The sequence below is a fragment of the Aquarana catesbeiana genome, linkage group LG11 (assembly GCF_042186555.1).
Source record: "Aquarana catesbeiana isolate 2022-GZ linkage group LG11, ASM4218655v1, whole genome shotgun sequence".
NCBI lineage: Eukaryota > Metazoa > Chordata > Amphibia > Anura > Ranidae > Aquarana > Aquarana catesbeiana.
In genome coordinates this window covers 224,117,165-224,135,256 of record NC_133334.1, presented here as the reverse complement: position 1 = coordinate 224,135,256, position 18,092 = coordinate 224,117,165, and the positions used below count along the sequence as shown (strand labels likewise).

The following is an 18,092-nucleotide window of genomic DNA, read 5'->3' as shown; positions in this document are numbered from 1 at the left end:
GACTTGCCACAGACACAAGATAGCCCTTTTAAGACTTGTTGCTAATTCTTCAGATTGTTCTATAAGTAGTAAGAAACTGTATTCTCAAAACTTTTAAAAAAAATTTTTGTTACCCCAACATTTCATATTCCATGTGTTTGCTGTACCATGTTACTTGTGTTAACAAGTATCCTGTTCTCTTTGTATTTTGCCAGTCCCACCAGTTTCCTGTTCAAACTGAACATACTAAACATGAGAGCACATCTATTTCCATGTGGTCAGTTTTCTGATTGTGGTGGGAGAACAGCCTGCCTGTAATCCAATGATCAGACTTGTGTTGCCACGCTCCCCTTGCACAGCCATTCACTGGAAAGATCAGTGTCCTGCTGTTTTTCCACCCCCACCTGTCCAAGCTCCTTTTGCAGCTGAGAACAAAGCTGATAACAGAAGTGCTGTCAGGTTTTGCTGTTTTCCATGGATCCATCAAAGAGATTTACCTTCACTTCCTGTCCTGCTGGTGTTTTTCCCAGACAGGAAGTAAGGAAAAAAAAAACAAGGGTAAATCTCTTTAGGGCTCCTTTCACATTTTTACTGCCCTCCTACAAACGGTCATAGTGCTGATCAGGTGTGTACACATTGCCGGTCCAATTTTAATGCTACAGCAGAGTTTGTCAGGTGGGCACCTCCTGTCAAACTCTCCCATGTAAGTAACAACCACAAACAGAACTCTTCCATCGATTGCTAACCATTATTGTAGATGAGAGAGGATGACACTATGCTCCATACCTGGCAACCTGCCAACTTATCAGACCCTTTTGGAGATCTATCTTTAACCACTTGCCGCCCGCCATATAGCAAAATGATGGTGGCAAAGTGGTTTCAATAACCTGACCGGACGTCATATGACGTGATCAGGATATTAAGCCGCTGCGCGCCCCCGGGGGCTCGCATCGCGGCGATCGTTGTTGCGGTGTTTCAGTCTGACACACCGCAACTCAGATCTAGGTAAAGAGTCTCTGACGGAGACTCTTTACCACGTGATCAGCCGTGTCCAATTACGGCTGATCACGATGTAAATAGGAAGAGCCGGTGATTGGCTTTTCCTCACTCGCGTCTGACAGACGCGAGTAGAGGAGAGCAGATTGGCTGCTCTCCTGACAGGGGGGGTCTGTGCTGATTGTTTATCAGCACAGCCCTCCCTCGGATCCCACCCAGGACCACCAGGGAAGCCGCCCAGGACCACCAGGATGGCCAGCCACACTGGACCACCAGGTATGCCCCCTAGACCCCCAGGGAAATACCAATCTGTGCCCAGGCAGCTGCCAATCTGTGCCCAGGCAGCTGCCAATCAGTGCCCACTCCAATGCCTACCACTGCCAGTGCCACCAGGGATGCCTATCAGTGCCTCATATCAGTGCCGTGTATCAGTGCCCATCAGTGCCACGTATCAGTGCCCAGCAGTGCCGCCTATCAGTGCCACCCATAAGAACCCATCTTTGCAGCCTTGCAGTGCCCATCAGTGTCACCTATCAATGCCCATCAGTGCCCACCAGTGCCACCCATGAGTGCCCATAAGTGCCGCCTATCAATGCCCATCAGTGCTGCATATCAGTGCCCCCCATCAGTGCCGCCTACCAGTGCCGCCTACCAGTGCCGCATATCAGTGCCCATCCTCAGTGCCCGCTCATTGGTGCCACCTTATCAGTGCCACCTTATCAGTGCCCATCAGTGAAAGAGAAAACTTACTTATTTACAAAATTTTTTAGCAGAAACAAAAGCAAAACTTTTATTTTTTTCAAAGTTTTCAGTCTTTTTTTATTTGTTTAGCCAAAAATAAAAACCGCAGAGGTGATCAAATATCACCAAAAGAAAGCTCTATTTGTGGGAACAAAATGATAAAAATTTAGTTTGGGTACAGTGTAGCATGACTGCGCAATTGTCATTCAAACTGCAACAGTGCTGAAAGCTGAAAATTGGTCTGGGCAGGAAGGTGTATAAGTGCCCTGTATTGAAGTGGTTAAATTATGCCACCAAATCACGGGAGTTGCTTGGCCGGAGACCCAATCAGTTACTTTACTATCCATCATGCCTGGATCAGTTATAACAGTGAAAAAGCCTGCTCTGATTCCTCCTATCTGCAGGTTGAGCCTTGATTCCTAAGCATTGGAAGATGACCACAATTTCTAGCATTAGGGAAGCCAAACTTAATATGAGGATGGAGGAACTAACAGCGAGTCTATAAAAGCATTAATCAAAGCTTTCGGATGTATGGTATACTTGGAATAACTTAATTCGTTCAGTCAAACTTCAGTCCTTTCAATGAACTTTAGACAGTGATTTTATTTCCAACTAAGGAAATCACTGGATAGGCTGCAAACTGGACCCTCTACTCTCATTATCTTCTTTTATTTTCTCTTCCCCACTCTACCTGTAATTGTTGTTCCTTAAGATGGCCATAGATCGAAATTCAGTTGGTTCAGCATGGACCTACTGAATTTCAATCCATCGATGGGCAGGGTCGAAGGACCTGGGTGGAAACTGTCAGCCGTACAGTGATTGCATCCAAACAGATGCAGCTATTATTCAGGTAATCTGACAGCCGCAGGTGTCAGCTGTCAGAATACAATATCCAGCAGAGGAAAACAAAAGAAACCTACGTGTGTATGGCCAGCTTACTAAAAGAAATCAATCAACCAATCAACTGAGCAAGATATTACATTTCTGGGGAGTTCTGTACATAACTGTTATACAGGAGGTCTCCATATAAGGATGCCAGGTTGCCAATCTTAGAAAATCATAACTGCCTGCAGATTGAACTGGAAAGGGTATTTTTTTCTTTTTAGCAAAAGCAGAGTTATCCTTTAAACTGCAGAAAAAAAGACCAGTGTTTTGAGAGTTCAAATCCTATGCACATGGACAAAAGCTTTTCACAAATGGTTCTTTCAGGTAATTTTTTATTAACAAGAAACATTGAACAGTGTAATCATTACTAATAGAAAGCAAAGAATTTCTGGTGCTACGTGTGCCTATATAGCTCAAGTAACACAAAATAGAGTCACATTGCATAGCCTATCTTTCTTGTTGTATATCAGCTTTTTATCAGCTATACACCTCATGCTGTGAATTTGTGCTCTTCAAAACACTTTCAATTTGCTCTTGTTGAATAGCCATATAGTCCTCTGCGTTCATACTTGGTTCATGATTTTCCTGCCAATTTGGCTGACTTTTCATCTCTTCCTGGCACATGTTTGTGTCACTTATAGTGCTTCCAGCATGACATAGAGGGTAGATGTGCTCTTCTTTGTTCCAAGTCTTCAACAGGGCATTTCGGGTTTTCTCAGGGTAATGGACAGACTCTGGATGGCGACGCTGGGCATGACGTTCCAAAGTGCAGCTTCTTAGTGACCGCATGCGCAACCCACACAGTATACAGACAGCTTGCTCTGTCTTCCAATCATAGTCTACCAAGTACTTCTGGCGCCAGTGTTCCTGGAAATTACGCATCTGTTTTTGTTTTTTTAATACCAACTGCGGCATATCTTTTTTTCTGTGGGTATTCCAAATGTGTTGGCTATCTGGCTGCTTTAAGTGGGTTGAACACTGTATAGTAGAATACTCCGTCTGATTATTTACCCTACTTTCATTAATTGTGCTTTGTTGTTGCTGGGCATACAGACATTTCTGTGCCTTCTGCTGTACTGGGAGTCTATCATTATGCTGCACAATGGGAATCAATTTATCCTGCATAGCTTGCAATCTTTTTATTTCAAGTTCTTCCTTACAATCTTCCTGCCATTCCTGCAGTCCTGAAAAAAAAAAAAAAATTAGATACTCGATTTACAAGTAGTGGCATACTTAAACTGTCATTGTCAAATAACAGTGATATTGTTGAGTTGTGGAGGCGGTGGTGCCGGGCGTGATTGACGTAGTGATCTACACGTGGTTGGACGACGACAATGTTTTATTTTTTTTTATAATAAAGGAATTGTCGAAAACTGTCTCTGTTTTTTTTTTCTTTTTTACATTTTTTTTGGTAAATGAGTTGGGGTACAATGTACCCCATACTCATTTACATGGGGGGGGGGCGGGATCTACGGGCCCCCTTGTTCCAGATTCCAATAAGCCCCCTGCCCGCAGACCCCCACCACTACCGGCCAGGGTTGTGGGGAAGAGGCCATTGTCCCCATCAATATGGGGACAAGGTACCTTGGGGGTATGTGGCCTGGTATTGACAAGGGTCTGGTACTGATTTTGAGGGGCCCCATGCTGTTTTTAAAATAAATTTTGGCGTGTCTGGTATGGGTTTGGGGGGACCCCCGCCATATATATTTTTTTTAGTTTCGGTGTGGGGTTCCCCTTAAAATCCATACCAGACTCAAAAGGGCCTGGCAAGCATTGAGGGGGGCCCCACGCTGTTTTTTTTTTTTTTTTTTTTTTTTACAATTCTTTATTGCCGTCAATATTTTTTTTTACATTCAGCTGTCAGTGGGGAACCCGACCTGCTCTTTAACCACCTCAATACTGGGCACTTTCACCCCCTTCCTGCCCAAGCCATTTTCAGCTTTCAGCGCTGTCGCACTTTGAATGACAATTGCGCGGTCATGCAACACTGCACCCTAATGAAATTTTTATCATTTTTTCCCCACAACTAGAGCTTTCTTTTGGTGGTAGTTGATCACCTCTGCATTTTTTATTTATTGCGCTATAAACAAAAGAAGAGGGACAAGTTTAAAAAAACACAATATTTTTTACTTTTTGCAATAAATATCCAATTTTTTTTTTTAAACAAATTTTTTCCTCAGTTTAGGCCAATATGTATATTTCTACATATTTTTGGTAAAAAAAAAAATCGCAACACGCGTATATTGATTGGTTTGCGTAAAAGTTATAGCGTCTACAAAATAGGGGATAGATTTATAGCATTTTTATTATTTTTTTTTTTTTTTACTAGTAATGGCGGCGAGCTGCGATTTTTTCGTCACTGTGATATTGCGGCGGACATATCGGACACTTTTGACACATTTTTGGGACCATTTCACATTTATACAGCGATCCGTCCAATAAAAATGCATTGATTGTAAATGTGACTGGCAGGGAAGGGGTTAACACTAGGGGGTGATAGAGGAGTTAAATGTGTGTCCTAGGGAGGTGATTCTAACTGTGGGAGAGGGGACTGACTGGGGGAGGTGACCGATCGGTGTCCCTATGTACAAGGGACACACCATCGGTCTCCTCTCCTCTGACAGGACATGGATCTGTGTTTACACACACAGATCCACGGTCCTGCTCTGTTACCCGGCAATCGCGGGTGCCTGGCAGACATCACGGCCGCCGGGCATGTGCATCGGGTCCCGAGCGATGTGGCGGGCGCGCGCGCCCCCTAGTGGCCCGGGAGGGCGATCACGTCATATGACGTCCGCCCAGAACAACAGCTGCCTCATCCCGCCGCCATATGACAGTGGGCGGGCAGCTAGTGGTTAACAACCAGCTAATGTTAAAGTATAACTAAAGGCAAAATGTTTTTTTTTTTGTTTTGGATAGACTGGAGAGGGATTAAAACACCCGTCAGTTTTTATTGCTGTTTGTTCCCACGTTAGGAAGATTCACCCTCTCCATTTGTCCTGTTTACCATTAACATTCAAAGTGAAAGTAAAAGAAAATCCCAAATTTTGGGCTGTCCCCAGAAAAGTAAAAGAGGGGAAATCTTCCAATGGGGACACTAGTTCTGGTGAGCTGGGAGTCCCCCAAGGAATTCCCCTAATTTGCAGGGATTTCTTCTCACTTCCTGTTTGGCTATGGGATGGGAAGTGAAATCTCTACAAAGGCACACAGATAGGGAAAAATAATCTGACAGGGTTATAAACCCCCTCACTCTATCCAAAATGAAAATAAAGGTTTTTCCTATATCTCTATTTTAAAGATGCTGGTGGCCTCTGGCTCCAAAAATCTGCATCTGAACCGCATCTAAATTACAGCTGAAAACTGAGAGGAAATTCGCACCGGACATGTGGGACTGTGAACCTAGCCTTAAAGTTAACCTGTAAAGACAGATATATGAAAAATACAATGGCCTACTTGTTAGGTGCAGGCATCTTTAACTTGGCTTTGCTACCTAGTGAGTTATTGACCCTGGGCAAGCAAGCAGTCAACGAAGTTTGAAAATTCTGTCTTGCTTGTTGCAGGTCAGTGACTTACTAGTTAGTCAAGCCAAGTTAAAGATGACAGCCTTGTAGCCTACACCTTTAAAAACAAATCAGCAAATACAGCATTTTGCAGTATGCCCATATTTCTGTACTCACAGGTTAGACATATAGATTGCATGACCTCACCTTTGCCCAGACTTCTCATCACAGTTCTTCGGAAATGAAGTCTGCGTCAGTGTTTATTCTTTATCTTGATGAGATTTACATTTGTCATTCATTGTCTGTTAATGGATGTAAATGTGGTGATCTCACTAATTATACATACAGGTGAGGTGAGATCACTGGACAGAACAAAGTGTTTCCTCGCAGAGATGAGCTTAATGCTGGGATGCCAGATTATGTATCTCAGACTTCAATAAATACAGACGAAAGAAAATATTCAATAATAAGTAAGCTATAAGAATAGCTTATCTGGGACAGCATTTTGCTTTCAGGTGTGCTGTATGGCAGACAAGCTAACGATCTACATCCAATTTCTGACTTCTCTGCTTCCAACACAAAAACATCTATTTATGTTCAGGACTATTTTAGTCATTACAGACCGATGAACATAGTCCTGAGTCAAAAGTAGACCCACACAAATTCAACAATGGCAATCAATAACCCAGAGGGGGAACTGAGGGTGCTGGAGTTTGAAATCTAAGTACATGTACTTTTGGCATTCACATTTAGGGCTCATAAAAATGGGAAGAAGAAATGTTATGTTTACATGAGCACGGTTTTGTGCGCATCTAAACGTAGCTCTATGGTAATTAATGAGCCCATACACACAGCTGCGTCTATCTGCGAAAATGTGCGCTGCATTTAATTGCACTGAAGAAAAGTAGGACTCCTGTGTCCAAGGCCACACAGATCTGCAGATTTTATGTGCTTAAATGCATATGCAAGGAAATGTGTAGCCATTAATTTAAATGAAAGAAGAATTGTACATGTCTAAATGCTGTATGCATCTAAACGTGTCTAAACGCAAGTATTTTAGATGCATATTTTTTGCAGGATCTGCTGCCAGCAAGCACCTACATTCATGCAGAAAATGCACACTCGTGTGAACAGACCCTTATAACAGAGAATCAGTAAGTCAACATCATCTGTTGTGCAAATATACTGATATTTTCACCACATTTTCCTAAAGTGGAGCTGCACCCAAAAGGGGAAGTTTTGCTGTAAGGCCTCCTACCCCACTCCTGTTTGTGAAATTTAGGAGGAGGAGGGGGAGCAGGTACCTGATTTTGACAGGTACTCACTTTCACTTCTGACTGCCTGGGTGATCGGAAGTTCTGCACCCCCCCCCCCTCCCGCAGTCTTCTGGGACATGACAGGTCCCAGAAGACTACGGGCCCATTCACAGTGCGCACCGCTGCTCACGCATGTGCAAGCGGGCACCTGGCTGTGAAGCCACAAGCTGTCATAGCTGGGTGCCCATATTAAGGATGCCGGGGAGAGAGGACACAGGTTGAATACAGCTGGGCGGAACACAGCGCTGGATCTTGGGACAGGTGAGTGGTTGTTTATTAAAAGTCAGCAGCTACAGTTTTTGTAGCTGCTGACTTTTAATTTTTACATAGGAGACTGGAGCTTCTCTAACTACTTTTACACCAGGACATTTTTTGCACACATGGAAAAATCTGTAGTTTTTTCTAGAAAATTACTTTGAATCCCCAAATAATCATATTTTCTGAAGGCAGAGGCCTAGTCAAGTCAAATGGTGGTAGTTGTAATTTTTTATGTTGCACAATATTTGCACAACTGTTTATCAAATGCATATTTTCAGGAAAAAATACACACATTAATCAGGGATTTGTTTTTGTTACATGGCTATTACCAATAACAGTGACGATCACAGTTATAAGCAATAGTTTTAACTGTCAAGAATGGCTTTCATTCATGACAGCTTGCTTACTATTGTGATGCTGTGATTGGCTACAGCTAATCACATGGTACAGGGTGCTGTGATTGGCCCAGGTTCCAAGTGATGGCTGAGGGCCAATCACAGCATCACAATAGTAAGCAAGTTGTCATGAATTGAAGCCAGTCAGTCATTCTCCTCTGACTGTCCTATGAGGCTGTATGACTCCCGACCCTCTGTCTGGATAGTGATGATTGGCCCTGTGCTAATCACATGCACATGGATTGGGGACTGTGGAAGAAGGGGAGGATTAACCCCTTAGGTTCCACTGTAAGTATAATATGTATGCTTTGCTGCATATACAGACTAATTTTATTGTTGTGGGTTTAGTAACACTTTAAAGCAGAGGATGCATTAAGGTAAAAAACCATTAGACTTTAAAACCATATTAAGCCCCTTGAATACCAGGATGTTTTTAAACAAACCATGGTAGATAATGGGTCAATTCTCTCCATAAACACACATGCAACAGATTTTTTTTTTTTGTAGAATAGAGAAAAGTTTGTTCTCTTGTCAGGTTTTAACTACTCCCTGTGCACCTACTGAACAGATTCTTTTCACTTTCTGTGTGGTAATTGGGGCAGGAAATGACAGAAGACCTCCCTAAGGGCCCTTTCACACAGGCTGTCCGATCAGGTCTGCCTGTCAGTTTTTCAGGTGGACCTGATCGGACCCTCCATTCTCCCCTAAGGAGCAGCGGACGTCAGCAGCGACATGTACGCTAACACCCGCTGCTATCCGATCCGGTCTGCAAAATCCAGACGGATGGTGGTCCTATCTTCTATCTGTCTGGCGGATCAGATATGATTGGATGAAAACAGACAGGCAGTCTGTTTTCACCCGATTTCCCCATAGAGGAGAGTGGGACAGTTTCCATCTCCACTCTGCACAGTGAGCAGAGACGGACTTGTCATCTATTTGCTCAGCGGGGATCAGCAGAGCGATCCCCCGCTGAGCAAGCGGACTCCATCCCACGGAGGTGCTCGTGTGTAAGGGGTCTAATGGAAAAACAGCCGGTAAAAAAAACCTAACAGGGATACTTACCTGTTCTTGCTCTCGCAAAACCTTAAAGTTCGATTCTGGACTACTTTTTTGTTTGGTATAAATGTCCCCCAAGTGTTAAAAAATCAGCTGAGGCAACAATACTTACCTTTTCCCCCATAGTACCTTTTTTCAGTCACAAGATCTTTCAGTGTCATTTTTTTACCAGTGACAAGAAAATTCAAAAGGAGCAGATTTTTTTCTTGAACTAATTTCTAACATCTGTCACGTCATCAAATGTATAGGTGAGAATATTTATATGAACGTTTGTACAAAATGTCTGTTCAAAAATCTACTAATTCTAGTACTAGGTCAGCTTAGTATCTATTAAAATCTGCAGTTGCCATGGTGCTCCACATGTAACCAGCTAGGACATCAGCCATTATAGGGCTAGCAAGTGCAGTTGACTGCTGACATAAGCAAAAAAGCAGATAAACAGAAATACAAATCTTTGGACAGGTAAAATAGCTCTCTTATACAGTATATACTATATATATTTCATTTGTTCATTTAGCTGTTTGCTTGGAGTTCAGCTTCAATGAATAAAATCTGTGCTCATGTCAGATAACTGTGCTTTTAAATAAAAGTAGTTATGTCTGACTTTACTGATTTTTACTTTCCAATCTTCAGTTTAATTTTCCTGACAGAGAAAATTGTATAGTGTGTGCATATTAGGCCGACATATACCCCCTGTGGTTCATACCTGGGTCACAATGCTTGATGAAACCTGTTTGGCTCTCCATCCTATTACTGCACACTTTAAAGTCACTCATTCCACTTGCAGCATTAAGGAGAGGGAAGCTGTGTTGCCCTTTGTTCCAAGATTCCCATAAAGCATTGCGAGTTTCCTTTGAATAAAGAATGGACTCTGGGTGGCGACGTTGTGCATGCCTTTCAAAAGTGCAGCTTCTGAGACAGCGCATGCGCAATCCACACACTAGACACACAACTTCTTCGGCCTTCCAATCGTAGTCTACCAAGTATTTCTGTCGCCACTGGTCTTGGAAATAACGAGTTTGTCTTTGTTTTTTGCTTGGCGTTTTCTGTATGTTATTTACATTACTCTGAATGTTACAGGTTTGATGGGTATTCGATTCCCTCTTCTCGTCATTATCTGCTACATGATGTATAGTGTAATCCTTCGTCTGGTTGCATAACCTACTGTCATTAATTGTGTTCTTTTTTTCCTGGACATGTGAATAGTGCTCCAGTTTCTGCAGTGCACTTTGCTGCATACTCAGAGAAAGGGATGTCATTTTATCCTGTTCATTTGGTAAACTTGTCATTTCACGCTTCTCTGTACATTTTGCCTGCAGCTCCTGTAATGTGTGCAGCCCTGTAAAAAAAAATATACAGACTTAATAACTAAGCAGCCCTATCACCATGCAGTATAACCAACAATTTACACAGCTAAAACATTTCAGAATTGCCTTTAACCACTTTGAGACCGGGCCTCTTTTTTAGATGTGGTGTTTACAAGTTAAAAACATTTTTTTTTGCTAGAAAATTACTTAGAACCCCCAAACATTATACATTTTTTTCTTCTAACACCCTAGAGAATAAAATGGCGATCATTGCAACAGTAAAGTTAGCCCAATTTTTTTTTATATTGTGAAAGATAATGTTATGCCAAGTAAATTGATACCCAACTTGTCACGCTTCAAAATTGCGCTGCTCGTGGAATGGCGACAAACTTTAACCCTTAAAAATCTCCATAGGCGACGTTTAAAAAAATTCTACAGGTTGCATGTTTTAAGTTACAGAGAAGGTCTAGGGCTAGAATTATTGCTCTCGCTCTACCGATCGCGGCGATACCTCACATGTGTGGTTTGAACACTGTTTTCATATGCGGGTACTACTCACATATGCGTTCGCTTCTGCACGCGAGCTCGTCGGGACGAGGCGCGTTTAAAAAATGTTTTGTTTTTTTTTTTATTACTTATTTTACCTTTTATTTTAACACTGTTTTTAATATAAAAAAAATGTCACTTTTATTCCTATTACAAGGAATGTAAACATCCCTTGTAATAGAAAAAAAGCATGACAGGACCTCTTAAATATGAGATCTGAATCAAAAAGACCTCAGATCTCATATTTGGACTTAAATACAATAAAAAAAACAAAAAAATAAAAAATTTGTCATTTTGAAAAAATGACAACAAAAAAATGTGCCTTTAAGACGTAAGGGCGGACGTGACGTTTTGAGCTCGCTTCCGGCCAGCAATTGTATGGAGATGGGTGGGGGCCATCTTACCCTCACTCGTCTCCATGCACAGCAAGTGAGAGGACGCGATCGCGTCCGCCGCTGCAGACGGCTCCGGTAAGTGGCGGAGAGCACCAGACTGCGGCGGGAGTGGGGGCCCCTCTCCCGCCACCGATAAAAGTGATCTTGCGGCGAATCCGCCACAGAGACCACTTTTATCTTGTAGCGGACCGCCCGCTGAAAACGAGGATACCGGGGTTATATCCTCGTTCAAACAGCCGCCTTATAACGAAGGCGGGTGGTCTGTAAGTGGTTAAAGTGTTACTAAATCCGCAACAATAAAATCAGTCTGTACATGCAGTAAAGTATGCTTGTTATACTCACTGTGGAACCTAAGGGGTTAATCATCCGCATTGTGTAAAAAGGCTGTTTGATCCTGTCTTCTCTGATCCTCTCCTTCTTCCACTGTCCCCAATCTATTTGTTGATAGCACAGAGCCCTAGGAATCACTCTGCACATGCTTAGTTTGGTGTGTATTTCTAGAGAGGTATTTTTTTTTTCTGGGAGGGTGCATGTGATCAGCACAGGGCCAATGAGCACTGCCCAGACAGGGGGTCAGGGGTCATGCAGCCTCATAAGACAGCCAGAGGAGAATTAAAACTCCTCCTACAAGCTTTAACCAGTGCTTGGCCGGACACTGATATAAATCACAAGACTGCTATATACTGCTGATGAGAAAAGGTATTTAGCAGTTTATATTTACTAAAATAATTGCATTTCCATGTTCTCTGTAGTGTGGGTGACCAGATATAATGAATGCAGGGTCCTGGGTTTAGTAACACTTTAACCGCCATTTGGGTCTAACACATTACTATAGTCTCACATGGTGGACAGGATGATAAAATCTGAAAGACAGTGAGGGAGATTTACTAAAACTGGAGCACTCAGAATCTGGTGCAGCTGTTCATAGTAGCCAATCAGCTTCTAACTTCAGCTTGTTCAATTAAGCTTTGACAAAAACCCGGAAAACTGATTGGTTTTAATGCAGAGCTGCAGCAGATTTTGCACTCTCCAGTTATAGTAAATTCCCCCCAATGATTTATGAATCACAGCAGCATGTCGAGGAAACTAATAGCCCGATTTACAAAGAGTTGCCCAAACCATCAAATCAAAGCCAAGTGGAGAATAACTACAAATCACAGGGCCCCACAGTAAAATGTTGGTGGATTCCCCCACCATCCCTCTGGCCTTTTAGGGACCTCTCTCTAGGGCATCTAGCCTATTTTACACACCTGATAATAATCCCCTTGAACATTGGTAGCCAGCAGACCTAAGGCCCCTTTCACGCGGTAGGACTGTTCAGGTCCGCCTGTCTGTTTTGACGGCGGACCTGAACGGGCGCTCCATGCTAGTCTATGGAGCAACGGATATCAGCGGTGACATGTCCGCTGACATCCGACCTGATCCGATCCGCTAAAAGCAGACGGATGCCTCTACGTTCGCATCCATCCCTGGCGGATCGCAAAGGGTGAGATCTGATGAAAACGGACATGCTCTGATGAAGAGGACGCTCAGTGAGCAGAGAGGGACCTGTCATCCGCCGGCTCAGCGGAGATCAACGGAGAGATCTCTCGCTGAGCCGGCAGACAGAGGCGGGCTCCGTGGAAGCGGATCCGCCTCGTGAGAATGAGGGCTAAGAGAGCCATAACATAATACCCCCAATATGAGTTTCCTTTAAAACAGTCGGCAGCTGGCCTACAATGTATCCCTAATGATAGACATTAGCATTGATGGCCAGTCTCCAACTAAAACTGTCAAACAATAGAGTAATATTTTACAGCTGTAAGAGCATAGGAGAGGACATTGAATAGGGCCGAGTAGGGGTTGTTATGGTTGTGTGTACTGGGCACATGAATAGCTGTGTTTGTAACAGCCATTTTGTTCACGTCACAAGTCTCCTATGCCATTTTGTCATAAGAAGACAAAGCCACAGTGACCTTTCCCCCCCTCCTTTCTTCGGTTTATACAATACACATACTGTTAACTAATGGCAGAACCTTCTTATCAGATCAGGGCAGATACAAGCCCTCTCATGCCTATTAGCCGAATCCACACTTTAGTTTGGAAAACCCTAGTATATTTCATAACTTATGAAATAATAATAGCACACCCAGAACAAGGATATATTTACCTCCCTCAGGTAATATGTAGAATTTTGAAACCAAACACCTCTGTGCTAGGAGGTACCAGAGTGGATTAGCCCTCCATAACCAACCTATGAGATATCCAAGACCTGTCATATCTATATCCATTTCAAAGCTAATTTCATATTGGACAATAATATTCAGGGTGGCCGACTGAGAGATTTGAATACTTATAGAAAACTGTATCTGGGACATGGTCATAAACATGGTGACATCCCAGCAACCACCCCTTAGACTGGAAGATTGGTCAGATGGTCTGTCAGCACCCCCCTTGATGTGAAGAAAAGTGGAATGTGTCCACATTTTGGGAGCTCTCATGTACCATCAAGCAAAAGAAGACCTGTCAAGATTTGAGAGCTAATGGATCACTTTGCTCTTGGACTAAAATCTGCTGAAATGGGACTTGCAAGTATTCTTCATTTTCCACCCCTTTATTTTCTGTGCTTGTTGTCTCTTTGTTACTTTGTAATATCTTTGTTTTTTGTTTTGTAAATATTTTATTTGCACCATTTAACCCTTTTTATTATTAAACTATATTTTGAAGAGTGTTAAAACTGTCTCTAAATGCGCTAAGGCAAACTAAAAGAATCCTTGTCTCTTGAAGAGCGCTACTATAGTATAACCAGCCCTCTGAACATACCTGTCTGTGGTGACAGCGTGTGTTACAGACATTTATTCTAAAATCATAGTTGTCATTGCTGTTGTTGTGAAAGGGTTATAGGCCCAAGCTATCTGGTGGCAGTAAGGGTTAATAGCTTAGTTATCTTAAGAAAAAATGAGGCCCTAAGGCCAACGTAGCGCTAGAAAATGTATGAAAAGCAATATAGCATGGGAAATTAATCATAAACAGCTGCTAGCACTAAAAGTCTAAATACAAAAAACGTCAAATAGGTAGGTATACAAGGTAAATGCAGTGCTGATACACTCTGTGTTCAATAAAACAAGTGATATAAAAATTTGGTGAAAAAGGAAAGCTAAAACAAAGTCCCAAAATTTCAGTGAAGAAAAACATGGTGAAAAAAGAAAACTAAGGCAAAGTCCCAATGTGATTAAAGTCCATACAATGAACAATGAACGCCCATCCAGTTAAGAGTGATGATTTGCAGTGAGGAAATCTTTCATATGAGTGCTTTTAGCTCCACACCCAGGTGAGAAAATAATCTGATTACCAGAACGCCATGATCACTAATCAGTGATCTCACCAAACACAGGGAATAATTAGGTCTCCCCAAGACCATTAAAGGTTGCCTGGAACTGTAGCTGGTGCAGATGGTTCTCAAAAAACATAAGAAAGAAAAGCTCCTATAGCATAATACTGTATAAAAGTATTAATATTATTTCGTATTAAACTCTAACCGCTAATGGCACCTAAAGTCAAATACAAAAAACTTCAAAATAGATAGGTAAGCAAGGTGAATGCACTCAATAAAACAAGTAATAAAAAATTTAGTGAAAAAAGAAAACTAAAGCAAAATCCCAAAATTTCATTGAAGAAAAACAAGGTGAAAAAAGAAAACTAAAGCGAAGTCCCAATAGGATTTAAAGTCCATATAGTGAACAATGGATGCCCATCCAGATAAAAGTGATAATTTGCAGTGAGGAAATCCTTCATATAAGTGCTTCCAGCTCCACAACCAGGTGAGAAAATAATCTGCTTACCAGAACGCTATGATCACTAATCAGTGATCTCACCAAACACAGGGAATAATTAGGTCTCCCCAAGACCATTAAAGGTTGCCTGGAACTGTAGCTGGTGCAGATGGTTTATCTCTCCGATAATAGATGTGCGATGAAAAAGTCGTGGGTGTAGTCTCCGATCAATCCACTGTACGGCGATGAAAAAGTCGTGGGTGTAGTCTCCGATCAATCCACTGTACGGCGATGAAAAAGTCGTGGGTGTAGTCTCCGATCAATCCACTGTAGGGCGCTGTGCCTGTTCTGTGAAAAGAGCCGAAAGACACTCTCTCTCCCTGGCAGCATACAGTAAAAAATGGTTAAATAGTTATCTTAATCCAGTGACAATCACTCTCAGTCTGATGGCACTTAGATTGCGTTCCCGCAAGCTTGAAAATCTATGTGCAGGGTCAGGCTGAGAGTGTCATTGTTGCGTAGGAGACAGTGCGGTGTGAGGTTGATCAGTCTTTTGTCATGAGTTGGTGAGAAGGGCAGTGGTCTGGCACCACGTTTCGTCACAGGGGTGTCCAACCTGCGGCCCCCCGGGTCACAAAGCCCAAAACAGCTATGAATGCGGCCCAACACAAAATCATAAGCTTATTAAAAAATTATGATTTTGATTATGATTTTTTTTCAAAAATGCGTTTACACTTAGACCCCTTTCACACTGGGTCATTTTGCAGGCGCTATTGCGCTAAAAATAGCGCCTGCAAACCGACCTGAAACAGCCGCTGCTGTGTCTCCAGTGTGTGTGCGCTGGCAGGACGGTAAAAAAAGTCCTGCTAGCAGCATCTTTGGATCGGTGAAGAAGCAGTGTATACAGCGCTCCTTCATTGCTCCTGCCCATTGAAATGAAAGTGGCAGCGCGGCCATACCGCCGGCATAGCGCTGCTGCAGCAGCACTTTGCGGTGGTTTTGACCCTTTCTCGGCCGCTGGCAGGGGGGTGAAACCGCCCCACTAGTGGCCAAATACCGCCGCTAAAGCACACACGATTTCCCCCCTATTTTAAGGGGGAAAAAGTGCGTGTTATACGCCGATAAGTACGGCTTTCAATGTGTCCCAAGAAGGTCAAAAGGTTGGACACCCCTGGAGTAAAGTGATTTTCTTTTTAAACCAATTGTTTGCAGGCCTCAATTGCACATCTTCTGCCCAGAAGGATCAAAAGTAGCCACATGGTTATAGTTACACCCTTGTTTCTTGTATCTTTGTTTTAATTCAAGTTAGGCCATAACAGTAAGTGTCCAAATGGTTATGATTAAAAACAGAAAGATTTATCACTTCACACATAAATAAAACACATACAGAAAATATATATGTTTACCTTGTCTTCGCTTCCAGGCCTGATGTATTTCCCTTCTCACATGGTGAGGTAATTCAGCCGAGTATGGGTGCCAGTTCCTGATGTGACAGGCAATATTGTCCATTTTGGCAGAGTTTAGTCTTTTGTCACATACCATGCACTGCAGGGTAGAGTTTTTGCCAACTGCCACCAAAAACCTCCACTTCCATAAGGTTGGTACTTGTCCTTTCCTTGATCTTACCTTACCCTTCATTTTACTATGGCATGGTTTGTGGCATGCTAGCCGTTTCTCTGTACGCCATACATGCAGAATGTGACGAACACTATCTGGATTCAGGTTCATATTGTGGACTATTTTAGAGAAAGGCTGCCCCATATACCACAGTGTAATCACTTTTAGGCACTGATCACGGAGCACAGACAAGGCAAATATCCTTCTATTTGACAAAGACATTTCACTAGTTCCAGTCCCCTTCTTTTTCTGCAGATGTTCTGCATTGTCGTGTCCAAGAACCTTGGATGTCACAGCACTGGCTTCAAAAGAAAATTGTGAACCTGTCAACATATAGACAACACACTAAGACATTGTAACTAAAAAAGCAAAGTCATAGACTATTTGGGTCAGGAAGTCTGTTGTGTAAGGGAAAATCATTCCCCCATAAAATGTAAAATCTTAGTTGTGATATGTGCTTGCAGAGATACTGCCAAAAGTATGTAAACACCCTTTAAAACAGATGAGGTCGGGTGCATAAAGCCAGGTCCATAAAGTCATGGGGGGAAATTTACTTAAAAGTCTCATTTTTTTCATGAAAAATAACAAACATGTTCTACTTACCTGCTCTGTGCAGTGGTTTTGCACAGAGCAGCCTGGATCCTCCTCTTCTCTGGTCTCTCTTCGGTGCTGCTGGCCCCTCCCTCCTGTCGAGTGCCCCAACAGCAAGCAGCTTACTTTTGGGGCACCCGAGCCCAGCCACTGCCCAGTGTGTCCATTCAGACATGGAGCTGCGGCTTGGTCTCCTGATTTTGATTGACAGCAGAGGGGTCAATGGCGCCACTGCTGTATCTCAGCCAATCAGGAGGGAGAGTCCCGGATGGCCGAGGCACTCGTGCACATCGCTGGACAGAGCTGGGCTCAGGTAAGTATTAGGGGGGCTGGAGGGGTCTGCTGCACACAGAAGGTTTTTTTAAAATGCATTAAGATAAAAAAAACTACCTTTTACAACCAATTAAAAAAAAACAAAAACAAACTTTTACAAATAACAAACATGTTATACTTACCTGCTCTGTGCAGGGGTTTTGCACATAGCGGTCCTGATCCTCTTTTTCTGGGTGCCCCTGGCACCTCCTCCTCAGTGAGTGCCCCCCATGGAGAGCCGCTTTCCATGGGGGCACTCATGCGGGCGCGCTCTGGAATCCTGTTGCTGTGTCCATTGACACAGACAGGACTCGGCCCCACCCCCGTGTCACTTGATTTGATTGACAGCAGTGGGAGCCAATGGCTCCTGCTGCTATCAATCTATCCAATGAGAACCCAAGACAGAGGCTGGAGCTGCTGTGCTCATCCCTGTCGCTGGAACGATC

The 18,092-nt window shown here is 42.9% G+C and overlaps 1 protein-coding gene across 5 annotated transcripts in view; it reads right to left on the bottom strand.

The window, feature by feature from the left end:
- Nucleotides 1–2,916: 2,916 nt before the first annotated feature.
- LOC141112511 (uncharacterized) overlaps nt 2,917–18,092 on the bottom strand; it is a 35,075-nt gene continuing 19,899 nt past the window's right edge. For 2 of the 5 annotated variants that reach the window (XM_073605402.1, XM_073605403.1), the window contains 3 exons: nt 16,533–17,066; nt 9,833–10,465; nt 2,917–3,785 (listed from right to left, as the gene is read on the bottom strand). In XM_073605402.1, coding sequence (XP_073461503.1) covers nt 3,079–3,785; nt 9,833–10,465; nt 16,533–17,066 — 1,874 coding nt within the window. In that variant the 3' untranslated portion in view covers nt 2,917–3,078. The remainder of the gene's footprint in view (nt 3,786–9,832; nt 10,466–16,532; nt 17,067–18,092) is intronic. The other 3 variants (XM_073605404.1, XM_073605406.1, XM_073605405.1) reach the window with 3 other exon arrangements.